Source organism: Ahaetulla prasina, chromosome 1 (genome assembly GCF_028640845.1).
Source record: "Ahaetulla prasina isolate Xishuangbanna chromosome 1, ASM2864084v1, whole genome shotgun sequence".
Classification (NCBI taxonomy): domain Eukaryota; kingdom Metazoa; phylum Chordata; class Lepidosauria; order Squamata; family Colubridae; genus Ahaetulla; species Ahaetulla prasina.
The window spans coordinates 256,436,046-256,449,696 of NC_080539.1; the positions used below are offsets into that span (position 1 = coordinate 256,436,046).

Here is a 13,651-nt window from a genome sequence, read left to right on the forward strand (position 1 = left end):
ATGGGCCTAGATCTATCCTGTTACTTTGCATTGTGGTTTTTTTTTAAATATTTTGCTTTATTATGTGGTCTTATACTGATTTTTTTTTACCTGTTGTTGAATGTTTGCTTAAATAACAGTAATAATTAAATAAATAGGTGCATGCTGAAGCTATTGTAAGTTCTTTCATTTTTTTTTGAGTATTAACAAATGAATAAATACTAAAATATGGACTCTCAGAGATACCTGATTGGTTATACAGTGAATAGAAGGGGCTTCTTTTCTTAAAGGAAAACTGGCCTTCTGAAGTTGCTATTTGTCTAAGAGATAAGTCGTTAGCTTCCCTTCAGCTTATAGAAAGCAAGACTTTTCATCAAAGTATAAGAGAAAGGTTGGGGAGGATGGTATTTTCCCCCCACTGTCCTGATTTGATTAGGGCCCACTGCAGTGGCTTTCTTTTTGTTTTGTTTTATAAATACAGAAAACACACACATATGATTTGTGAATGAATGTGGGCCCAAGGTTCCACAATAAAGTAAATTATTAAGACTTCTAACTTGGAATGTCTCACACAAGCTGATGTTATAAAACTGGAACTGGTCTTCATAACCAGTTCTAGAAAGATATCCTTCATTGGCTATTGCTTATTAACTGCACAACAAAGAATACTTTCACTAAGTTAAGCTTATCAAGTAGAGATGCATTATGGAATGAACATGAGCCAACGCAGGTTGTTTCCTCTCCTAGAGCACTGCAATGATTTGAGAGATTGTTCACCTACTACTACTTACATTATACATTTAAAAAGCCATGTGAAGCTTGCACCTGGACCATCAAATGGGAAGTGGGAAAATACTTAGTGAAACAGTGCCTCAACACAGTTAAAAATAGTTGGTAGGTGAGAAATGATGCCAATAAATTAATTCACTGATTTTGTGAAATCTGCTCCTTCACACCATTTCACACCCATGTGAGAACTATTGAGAGCCATGCCTCTAGCTAGCTAGGCAGTTCTTCTTGGACTACCTATTGTTTAGCTCCTTCTATGAGTTAAACATCTATACCTTAGTAAATCTCTTTAACTGACTGAGCAGAAGGTAGGGAAGAGGAAGAACAAGGAATGAGAGACTATTTATAGCTTAGCATGGAGTGGCAATACGTTTACTACTAGGTAGTTTATTTTAGGACATCCAAAAGCCAAATAAAGGCCATTCTAACTATAACAATGTTGTACCTTAATTTGGGGCTAGAATTTATCTAACTAATGGGCTTCATTATGATGGTAATTCATTATGAAGATGGTCTAAGTCCCTCTATAGTTTACTCCAGCAAGACTATATTTTTAAAAAAACCATTTTCTTTGCCACATCTGTAAACATTATATTTTAGTTGGGCAGGTTACAGAGAAGAATTCTCCACCAAGATTTCTCAGCATTATAACTGAGTAAACTTCCTGTCCCCTTAAAATCTAGGTTCATTTTCAAGAAATTTCATTCTGATAACAGATCATGACCGTTGACAGGCAATAAATATCAGCTTATCTCTTTATTCTTCAAACCTATTGTTTTTTGCAGACATTTATAGCATTTGAATATTATGTCCTCTCTATTTTTACAACAAACCTGCTGACCCTGAACTAATTTTATGAAGTAAAATCAACTCATGTCCTTTTTGGTTAAATCTTGGTAAGTAATAGACAAAAAATACTGTCCCATTTATTTTTATAAATATATTTGGAAGCAATTCCTAGAACATTCAGTAGAAATGTAGTTTTTAGTCAATGTTACACAAAATTCCACTTTACTTCTGAATTTGCATGCAATCGTCACATGAAATGGATTTGTCTCAAGGCTAGTCTTCAACCCAGGAACTGAGATTTTCTTTTCTTCTTCAGTTTGTAAATGCTTGTGTGTGTGTGTGTGTGTGTGCGTGTGCTAGTGAGAGATAGAGAAATTCTTGTAGTGGGACATATACTCTGTGTTCATATATTTTCAGGGATATAAGTAAAAGGACTATATGAAATTGGAGAAATGTACTAGGATTTATGTGAGTTAAGTACGCAGCATGCATTTGGGGGAAGAAAATAGCCATGAGATTCCAGTGATTTTCCTAGAGAAACTCAGCAACCAGCAGGGGAACAAGGATGCCAGCAGGATGGTCTTAGAGTGAGTTAGAGTTGAGAATTTCTATTTCCAGAACCAGCCTTCCATTCTTTCGTTGGGCTAGGATGGAAGGCTCTCTTTCCTCTTGCTGGTTCTTGCGGTTGAAAGCCTCTGTCTCCTACTCATACCTCTTGTCCCCCTGAGAATTCTGGTTCTGCTGGTTCCCAGTAGTTTGTAGATCAGGTATATTGGCAAAGTCGTCCTGTTCTGAGAGCCCCAAAACAAGTGATAGCACCACCATACGGCCTTCCCTGTCCAGGGGTGATCCATCCAGGGGAGTGAAGAGGCCCCAGATTCAGTGAGCAGGATGCAGGTAAAAGAGGCAGACAGGAAAGAGAAAAAAGAACAAAGCATAAGACAAGAAACTAGAAGGAACACAAATATTTTAAAACTACAATGAAAAGGAGACTATAATATGTAACTACTCTTCCCACAATACACATTAAATCCTCAATCTTCTTTGACAAGATTCAGAGCAAGAATTAACAGAGGTTAGAAGATACAAAAGAATTTATTAAAAGAGAATTGCGTAAGACAGAGCTTAAGCAGCAAATTTTCAAGAGAAAAGCATCTTGCTACATTGGCCATTCTTTGGCACAGATAAGACATTTGATCTATTTCCAGAATCGTTGGTTCATTTATTATTTTTATTTAATAGATTTATATTCTGAGCTTAAATAACATTTGTGATATTTTCTTCCTCATCCTTTTATCTCCCCAATAATCTGGTGAAGTAATTTGGGTCGAGAGAATTACTGGTGCAAGCCATTCAGTAAGGTACCACAGATGAAAATGGATTAGGATACCACTGATTGCTGATGGCAGTTTGAAACAATTGTGTTGCATAAATAACTGCACATGTTGCAGTATATTTTACAAAATTGTAGCTTGCTACACAGTTATTAAGAAGCACTAGATATTTTGGCATTATCAACAATGATTATTGTGCGCTAGTCAGAGTCCCTTCTCATGTGATGGGCGGCTATAAAAATTTGACAGATAAATAAATAATAGCTGGCGATTAGGTGAAGTCATTGGAATGTAGTTATTGAAACTACTCTGGGGTCAATAGCAATGAAGTACATTGGCAATTATTGCTACAATTAAAACTGTTTATTGTTCGGGGCTAGGATTTCATATTTTTCCATCTTTTGCAGAATAATGGAGACTATTACTCAAATCCTTGCATATATTTAATCTTATCATGGTCAAATAAAAAATCACAGTAAAGGATGTTATGGCCATCTGAAATCCCAACCAGAAAACAGAGGTTTTCCACTTTGATGTATAGGCCTTGTAAATTTGTGTCCAATGTGATTTTAAAGCTGATTTCTAAGTTTTAGAGAACTCCAGACATTTTTGTTCTAAACAAGAATGTTTTGGCCTTTTGCTGGCCAGCAGCTGTGTTATTACCCCAAGGTGCAAAAGACAGTTGTGCATCAAAAAACAATGCTGTGACTGCAGTTTCAATGTCATTCATATATCAAGTATGCGGTGTCTGCTCGCTGTCATCTTGTGAGACCTTCCACATACAGTAGCTGAATTCAGACTGGGTCAAATAATTCCGGAACTAAAAGAGGCTTTGAGTAGGAATTCTGTGATAAAATCTGAAGCTGTCTGAGCGGCAATGTACCAGAGACCAAATAAATGTCTGTGAAAGGACATGGAACTAGAAAAGGGAGCAATTATGACAGGCTAAATGTCATGGGGTATTCAAATACATTGCGACTGGCCATCATCCTTTGTTCTTTCCTCTTTATTTGAGTTTCAAAGATGTTTAATAAACAGATAATGATACAGTTTTGGATATAAATCAACAAAGAAGCAGGATCTTTAATCAGCAGGATCTTGCTCTGGTTTGGCTCAAAGCTTAAAATATAACCCAGAGCAAAGTCTAAGCCTGTGAGTGTCATATTGGTCTGTTTGTCCTGTAAATAATCAAGGATTTCCATAGAAACTTCAACAGTGAGAGAAGTAATCTATGGCAATAAAATTAGAAGTATGCTAAAGTATTTGTTTATGTGACACATTATGCTATAAATTGGCTATTTTAAATATATATATTATTCATCATTTCTTTTACATCACCTCCTTATTCTGGATCAGACACACAGGCCTGTCTGGGAAGTTTAGTTTTGAGTAATTGGATATTTGCGACTTACACTAAAATTTTGCAGTGGAATCCCATGCCATAAGAAGGGTGCTTCTGCATATGACTCCAGCCTTCCTCAAGAAGGGGGAAAAGATGGAGGTTTATATTCATCTTTTGGATGCGTTCCAAATTCTGAGCTTGCTGGAGTAGGAAAAATGATTTTGTGGGTTTGATCCAAGAATAACTGTCTAATATGTAGCAATATTGAATATTGCCATAATAAAGCTTGAACCCTCATTATAAGTAGGTTAGGGAGTGTAATTTTTATTTTCCTAAAGTTTGGCAAGCACCATTTCCTCAGAATGAGAAGCCACATTTGCAAATGCCACCATACATTTCTCAGAAATGATTGTGTAACTCATGTTTTTTTGGGTGAAAGGGGAAACTATTCATATAGTATTAATCTATTTAAAATTTCAGTAAAAACTTTAAAAAGTGGCTTACTTCTCTTCTGTCATTTGGTAGGAAGACATACGAAGCCTAGAAATTCTGAAGGGAGCTTTGTTTGGATCAGAGATGAAGCAGGCAATTCCCAAAATAGCTAGAGGTAAAGCAACCCAATTTCTGAAATGCTAAAGCAAGATTGGGGGCACATTTTTGTTTTGATTCTTAGACTGATTTACCATATGTTTGATGAGATATACATTCAGGAGAGTTCAATCTGGCAGCCATTTTAAAAATTAATGAAATAAGAAGAAGAGTCTGCAGCTGGATGACTGAGATAGTTCATAATATCTAGAAGAACATCTCTGCCAATGTTAGTTGTCTATCAGAAAAGGAAATATTTCTATATGTATTTTATGCAGTCCTAACTCCTCTCAACCTTTCCCACATTTTTGAGACTTTCTCAGGCTGTTCTATAAAATGCTTCTGTATCTTACATCCACATAGAAGGAAGCAAGGAGAGAATAGTTCAGGAGATAGGAAAGGCACCTTAATTCTACACTTGTCCTTCAGAATAGTTATAATGAGTTATTCACACATTAATGGAATAACATGTAATGAACAGCTTGCTCTGTCTTCAGGGGCCTTCTATGTACTTCAGAATCCAAAGTGATGCAAAGGCTAAAGTGCTTGTTCTCATTTTCAATAATAGCCAAAGACAATTCACAGACTCACAGACTCCTAGTTTCTCTGTGCCTCACTGTTCCACAACTGCAGTTAAATTATGTCATCTTACAAGCCCAGTCACATTGTTATAATTATTTTAATTTATAAATGTATATGGCTCTGCATATCTTCTGCATCCCCTGAGTTTGAAAAACCAGGACCTTAATTTGAAGAGCTTGTCTTGCTTCCAAACAGAACTGTTAGGTTAACAGCAGGGACTATAACAAATAATGATAGGAATGCTCTTTGAAATAAAGAGTTATAAAAAAGCTTGATGATTTTAAAGGAGAAGATAAGCACCATGCCGTAGGTTTAGCTATTTGGGCTCCTGAATCCTTCAAAATGGGAAGTATTTCTTCTTGTCTTGAGTGTGTCTGTGTGAGGGTTCAAAAAGGATCATTAAGTCTCTGCTTTGTTATGTCGTTTAACAGATGGGGTAATCAGAAATGTATATAGTATTCCAAATGTGGGCACACCATAGAGTTGTACAAAAGCATTGCAATATTGGCACTTTTTATTTCCAAGCCCTTCTCTAATGATTTCTAACATGGACTCTATATTTTTCATAGACACCTTGCACAGAATTAACATTTTCATGGGGCTTTCCACTATTAATGACCTCAACTTCCGAAGCTGACTGAACACTAGTTAGGTCTTTTACCCAGACCTATCTGGTGGCATTGAGGGAGGCCAAGCGGGCCTATGTCTCTACCCTCATTGCGTCAGCAGAGAACTGCCCAGCCTCCCTGTTTAGGGTGACTCGCTCCCTTCTTCATCAGGAGGGTGGCGATGATCCCTTACAGGGTTGTGCTGAGGATTTCAGCAGGTATCTGTTTGACAAAATCGCTCAGCTTCGGGACGGTTTGGACCAAAACTGGGTAGTTCCAGGCGAGGAGATGGAGGCTAGTCTTGTTGAGACCATCTGGGAGGAGTTTGATCCTGTGGCTCCCGAGGACATGGACAGGTTGCTGGGGCGGCTGAATGCCACCACATGTTTATTGGACCCGTGTCCCTCCTGGCTGGTGCTGGCCACCCGGGAGGTTACACGAGGCTGGCTCCAGGGGATTGTCAATGCTTCTTTGAGGGAGGGTGTTGTTCCCACCGCCTTGAAAGAGGCGGTGGTGAGGCCCCTCCTCAAGAAGCCTTCCCTGGACCCAGCTGTTTTGGGCAACTACCGTCCAGTCTCCAACCTTCGCTTCGTGGCGGAGGTTGTTGGGGGGGTGGGGGGACATCAGTTACCCCAGTACCTGGATGAATCTGTCTATCTAGACTCGTTCCAGTCCGGCTTCCGACCCGGGTACAGCACGGAGACAGCTTTGGTCGCGTTGGTGGATGACCTCTGGAGGGCCCGGGATAGGGGTTATTCCTCTGCCCTGGTTCTCCTAGATCTCTCGGCGGCTTTTGATACCATCGACCATGGTATCCTGCTGCGACGGTTGGAGGGACTGGGAGTGGGAGGCACCGTATTTCGGTGGTTCTCATCCTATCTCTCCGACCGATCACAGACGGTGTTGGCAGGGGGGCAGAGATCGACCTCGAGGCGCCTCCTTTGTGGGGTGCCACAGGGGTCGGTTCTCTCTCCTCTCCTCTTCAACATCTATATGAAGCCGCTGGGTGAGGTCATCAGTGGTTTTGGGGTGAGTTACCAACTGTATGCGGATGACACCCAGCTGTACATTTCCACCCCTGACCACCCCAATGAAGCTGTCGAAGTGCTGTCTCGGTGTTTGGAGGCCGTACGGGTCTGGATGGGAAGAAACAGGCTCAAGCTCAACCCCTCCAAGACTGAGTGGCTGTGGATGCCGGCATCCCGGTACAGTCAGCTGCAACCGCGGCTGACTGTTGGGGGCGAGTCATTGGCTCCGATGGAGAGGGTGCACAATCTGGGTGTTCTCCTGGATGGACGGTTGTCTTTTGAAGAACACTTGGCGACCGTCTCCAGGAGAGCTTTTTACCAGGTTCACCTGGTCCGCCAGTTGCGCCCCTTTCTAGACCGGGATGCCTTATGCACGGTCACTCACGCCCTCGTCACTTCTCGCCTGGACTACTGCAATGCTCTCTACATGGGGCTCCCCTTGAGGTGCACCCGGAGACTACAGTTGGTTCAGAATGCAGCCGCGCGGGTGATAGAGGGAGCCACTCGTGGCTCCCATATAACACCAATCCTGCGCAGGCTGCACTGGCTACCTGTGGTTTTCCGAGTGCACTTCAAGGTGTTGGTTACCACCTTTAAAGTGCTCCATGGCATAGGACCGGGATATCTTCGGGACCGCCTTCTGTTACCACATGCCTCTCACCGGCCGGTACGCTCCCATAGAGAGGGTCTTCTCAGGGTGCCGTCAGCCAAACAGTGTAGGCTGGCGACCCCCAGGGGGAGAGCCTTCTCTGTGGGCGCACCTACCCTCTAGAACGATCTTCCCCCAGGACTTCGACAACTTCCTGACCTCCGGACCTTTCGCTGAAGACATATCTATTCTTTCGAGCAGGACTGGCTTAAATAGGGTTTTTAAATATGGATTTTATTGGGGTTTATTTTTATATTTTGTATGGTATTTTAAATTTAGGCCATTTTGAATAAGTTTTTTAAAATGTGTTTTATTGTAATATATTGTATTATTTTATTTGCCTGTTCACCGCCCTGAGTCCTTCGGGAGAAGGGCGGTATAAAAATTAAATAATAATAATAATAATAATAATAATAATAATAATAATAATAATAATAATAATAATAATAATAATCATCATCATCTTCTTTTTCCTGATGACAGAGTACTCAGACTCTGTCAGTATATAGGTGAATCTACAGGGTTTTGTCTCAATGAAGTTAAACAGAATTGGATTTGCCATTTGGTTAACCATATACCCAGTTGTCAGAGACGCTTTTGAAGCTCTTTGCAATCATTTTGGTTTTTATCACTTTGAATAAATTTTAGAGGAGTGTTGGACAGGGTTGGATCAAAACCTACCAAATCCAGCATTCTGTTCCCATATTGGCCAAAAAACAAAGAGCAAAGTTGCACAGATGGTAGCTATCACATGGAAACAGTTTTGGCAGTATGAACTGGCCATAATGTGTACCCCTGGATCTTAGTTACATCTTGATTTATTTCAATCCTAACATCAACTTCCCTTAGGAACCCAAGGATTAACTTAGCTTAAATACATCTTTTCCTTGCAGTTATGATCTAACCTTTAGCTTCATTTCATTTATTCCAATTACATAATAATGATAAAAAATAGTTATAGATCAGTCTTTCCTAAGAAGACTTTCTTAGATATCTTAGACCTCAGTGCTCATAATTTTCAGCAGCCATGTTAATTAGGGTCCATCACACTGAGAAGGCATTAGATTAATGGGACAGAAATTGAGACATAGGAAACACTCACTTTCACAACCACAATATTTATTCTGTAGAATTGATGGGTTCAGAAGTTGGGAAAAAGAGAAAGTCTAGTTATGTAGACAATGCCCCAAAGATCATCCTCTCTGAAAACAATAGTTTTATGAATTGTTGTTTTATTGTACAAACACTACTGGCATGACATACTCAGATCTATTCTTAGTTTTCTGTTTATACACTTCACCACAGGGAATGGAAAATATATCAGTTCTTCCACCCAAGTTCTGTCAGAATAGAGGATTCTTTGGTATTCATGAATGAACTTTTAATTGTGCCTAATGAATTCATGACCAAGGATATCTAAAATTCTGCATTGGTTGAGCAACAGGTGGAGAGAGTGTAGGGATTAATCACATTCAGCCCAACTCAAATTTTCAGATGACAACTGCTACATACAATGCGTAAACTGATCAGTTTTCAGCATTGAACTGTACATTAATTGGAAAAATTGATATTTTTAGCAGAACCTTATTATGTTATGCATTCCTTAATAAACTATCATAGTAAGTTTGGATCATATGTTAATTTAAAAAAAATACATTGGGTGGGAAGTGAGTTAGCTTTAGTTGATTGACCCTGAATTTTTTCTATTGAATGGCTTTATTCCATGGATTTGTTTTTGTTTATCCTCCTTATGTTTTAAACCTCTAAATGAGGGGTGTCAAACTCAAGGCCCAGGGCCCAGATCCGGCCTGTAGGGTGCTTGGATCTGGCCTGCAGGGCCACCCTGGAAACAGTGAAGGACTGGCCCACAGTGCTTCTGCCAGTGAAAATGAAGCTCTAGAGGGCTGCATGCGGCCCCTCCAAGCCCCATTTTCGCTGGCAGATGGTTGCAGGAGACTGTTGCAGCCAAAAACGGAGCTTAGGAGGCTGTTTTCACTGGCAGAGCACACAGTGCCACCACAGGTGCCCCCAACACAAGTGGACGTCAAACTGGTCCACCCAGGTCATGCCCACCCAGCCCCCCAAAGTCAAACACAACCCAGATGCAGCTGTCAATGAAATTGAGCTTGATACCCCTGCTCGAAACTGTCTTAACTGCTGTTTTTTAAAAATTATCCTAAGAAACTTATTAAATAAAATAGGTTAGTTGCTAACTATTGTTAGCTGCATAACAGACTACCAAAATTAAAGGAAAATTGATTTTTAAGCATTTACTGCTTGATCCTGCATCCATTTGCGAAAGCTGAAAAGGTTGGCAGCAGAGAGATAGCAAATTCGCTATTCATTGTATGTGAATATAAACCATGTCATGTAAATTATGTGAAATTCACATTTAGTTTTCTGTGGCTGTTTTTCTCAGTTACTAATTACTACATTTACTACCTCATGGAAACAGACTGCATTTTAGGGAATCCCAGAGTCGTTGGCTAGATTGGATGGTTGAAAAACATCCTTGACAGTAACAGTGGCAAAACATTTCCTTACTGTTGCAAAAAAATAAATAAAAATAAACAAACCTGCCCGAGTGTCAATGATTCAAATGAGGTTTTTAATCTTCATTCTAAATTTGAAACCTATAGAACTCTTTTTAAAAGGTGGAGATGCGATTTTTGTCACAATGAATATTTTGCCTGCTGACTTCAGACAGCAAGGGCTTATTATTTCAGCCTCCTTCGGGCCGAGAAAGGATTAATACATCAACACTGGATACAAGGAAACCCAGATTTCTTTTTAAATATAAACCTAAAGGTATTGGCTTTTCTACTCTTTGGGCTAGGAGAGTATTAAAAAGCTGTAGCTTCTTGAGAAGGAACATCAATTGGACTAAGTAGCTTGTTCTTATTTATAGTGGAAGCTTTTTTTCCAATCAATAAGCAAATGATGTTGTGCAGAGAGGACCACAATCCCCCAGAGCTCAAATGAAATTCATCTATAAACCAGGAACCATGTAAATGAAGAGAAAGTTAGAGGCGCTTTCTACATAGGGCTTTGGCCTCATCACTTCTCTTAGGCGATTTGAGATGCTTGGGCAAGCTAGACAGATTCCAATTGTCCACCTCTCAGGCTTTGCCTCTCTCAATGCAGCAAAGCCTTTGTAGAGCCATTCCACCATTTCTCTGGAGTCTCAAAATAGAACAGAGGGCCATTTAGCCATTAATTTATATAATGTAGTCGAGCCTTTTAAATAAATCTCCCCAAGACAACCATGGAAGGAAGGAAGAATGGGGAGGGAACCATGCTTTCTTTTTTTGGCACTTCTTCATTAATTGGAGGGGAAGAGTTGCTCGGGCTATTCAGCTGGAATTCTCAAAATTGCTGCTTAAATGATTGTAGGTTTTTCTCTGATGGTTTTTAGATGTTGAGCTGATTGGTTAGGAAGTAAAAACACTGGCTCTGTAAAATTTTATCTTTATGCCTCTCTCTCTATATATATATATATCACTATCTCTATCTGTAAGACAAGAGAAACAAAAATGAATAAATGAATTTGTTCCACAGTTCTTAAAGGCCCCGTCTAGCACTATCTATCATGCTCTTTCAGTAGCAAAAAAACATATTTTACTTTCCTTGTCCTCTTTAAAGTCGTTTTTGGACACTTCTTCCTTGTCTTTTGTTCTCTTTGACTCGTCTGGATTTCATCATAGTCTTATTATTTGAATGCTGCATTTTATGATATTCTTTATCTTTATTTTTAGAATTTCTTTGTAAACCACTCTGAGCTTTTTTTTTTTTTTATAAATATATAATTTTGAAAGCACCACTACCATCACCATTACTACCATCACTATCAGAGTCCCTCTGTGAGGGAGACAGGAGGTTCCAAATGTGATAAATAAATTAAAAAAATAAAAATAACTGCCTGCAATTTAATTAGCATGGATAGAAAAAAAATTCTCCCTAGCTCCAATGATGGAAAACTGTTTAAGGTTAGCATTGATAAAGATAAAAACCAGCCCAAAGAAAACATATTGAGTGGCCTGCCTGAAATTGATTATTTTATATATATGGGTATCATGACATTGTTGTATTGATAAATCATCACCATGTGCATGTTTCAGCTGAAGGGGCCGGATAGCTCAGGCTGGTAAAGCCTGTTATTAAGAACACAAAGCCTGCAATTACTGCAGGTTCAAGCCCGGCCCAAGGTTGACTCAGCCTTCCATCCTTTATAAGGTAGGTAAAATGAGGACCCAGATTGTTGGGGGGGCAATAAGTTGACTTTGTAAAAATATACAAATAGAATGAGACTATTGCCTTATACACTGTAAGCCGCCCTGAGTCTTCGGAGAAGGGCGGGGTATAAATGTAAACAAAAAAAAAAGATTGGAAACATTGCTATATAAATCAGTTAAATATTGGACCCCACTATTGGAAACCTTTGACAAAAGTATTTCAGTGCAACCTCATTTATGTACAACTGAGTTCAATCTCTCTCCAAAATGTCTATTCCCAATTCGAGCTGGACAGATCAATCCATCTAGCTACTTTTTTCTTTTGTAAATAAATGGAAAAATCTAGCCTGGGGGAAAAAGCAAGAGATTGTTGTCTCCTGTTCCAGCAAAAATCTATCTTTTACAGAAAGCATCTATGAAGAATAGCTGCTATCTCTGTTGCATTAATAAAGCACTTAAAGGATATTTTAAATGTAATAATTAATTTAAAAAGAGCTAGAAGGAATATCATTAAACACCAACTTGGATAAGATCCTGCCCTGAAAAATATTTGTCAAGCTGTTCCCTGAAAACTTCAGAACATCAGATATTACTACCAATGTTACATTGCTCAAATGCTGATGTTAAAGTTAAAATATTAAAATATTCTTCCAATATTTTGCCAAAATATTTTCTAAAATGAAAAGCCTTTGCACATTATTTTCTTTGATTTCTGTGAGTAATTCCCTCTTCTGTTGTTCTTCTAAATAGTATTTTTCCTTCTTCTTAATCTTCTTCTCACTAAATACATTAATTGCCTCTGATTTTTCGTAATGTAATTTACCTTTCAATCCTGCTACCATTCTCATAATCATTATGTTTATTTGCAACAAAGTTTGATAGACATTATATTATCAAGGGTACCTCATCACTATCTTTTAGCTCTATTTGGGAATACATGCATATCTAAAGACAACAGCAATTATTAGTAATTAACTATAGTAATTCCTATATAACACATTTACAAGATGGCTCTATGATGGCTCTGTTCTCCTAATACTACAGAGTACAGACACAATTTTACATCATTTCTTGCAACAATGTTTATAAATCTGATTAACAAAATATTTTTAACAAGCTTGGACCTGTTATGCTGCTTTAATTTTATGCACCTTGAAACATAATTATGAGGTAAGGTTCACTAAACAATGTATTTTTGGCTAAACCAATTATCTCTATGTGTATGTGAATCTTTGATCTCAACTATTCCTGACTTTCAGTGAAAGAAAGCAGAATATATTAGTGCTAGTATTATATAGATGCGTTTGTGTTTGCATTGTTAGTGATACGTAAATATGAGTGTAGTGTTCAGCTACTGGAATATAAAATACAACTTAAAGATTTTCCAGACATGGAAACACACAAGACAAGTACACACATGTCTATATACTTTGTAGTATTTACATACTCCACAAACTCGCTTTGATATGTCCCATTTAGATCAAAAGATAATAGAAAGAGTATTGTACAGGCAAACCAAATGTAAAGGATAGTTGACGGTACCCCGTTCCAAAGAAAATAATGGATTTTGTCACACTTCTTGATAAGGGAAGAGCAAAGCTTCGGATTATTTCTCCAGGCTTGGAATTTAGAAACTGTCATCAACAGGGAAAGTATTGAAAACAGATTAAAAATAACACACACTTCAAACTGCTCTGACAAATCTTCTTTTACAGCTCACAAGAAGGATAG

At 38.6% G+C, this 13,651-nt stretch overlaps 1 protein-coding gene across 3 annotated transcripts in view; it reads right to left on the reverse strand.

Moving 5' to 3' along the window:
• Positions 1 to 13,651, reverse strand: part of SYT7 (synaptotagmin 7) — a 275,578-nt gene that overhangs the window by 50,635 nt on the left and 211,292 nt on the right. The window contains exon 7 of one of the 3 annotated variants that reach the window (XM_058155467.1): positions 2,270 to 2,392. The exons of the other annotated variants lie outside the window; for them this stretch is intronic. Within the exon in view, the coding sequence (XP_058011450.1) occupies positions 2,270 to 2,392 (123 nt within the window). The remainder of the gene's footprint in view (positions 1 to 2,269; positions 2,393 to 13,651) is intronic. 3 annotated transcript variants of the gene reach the window in all.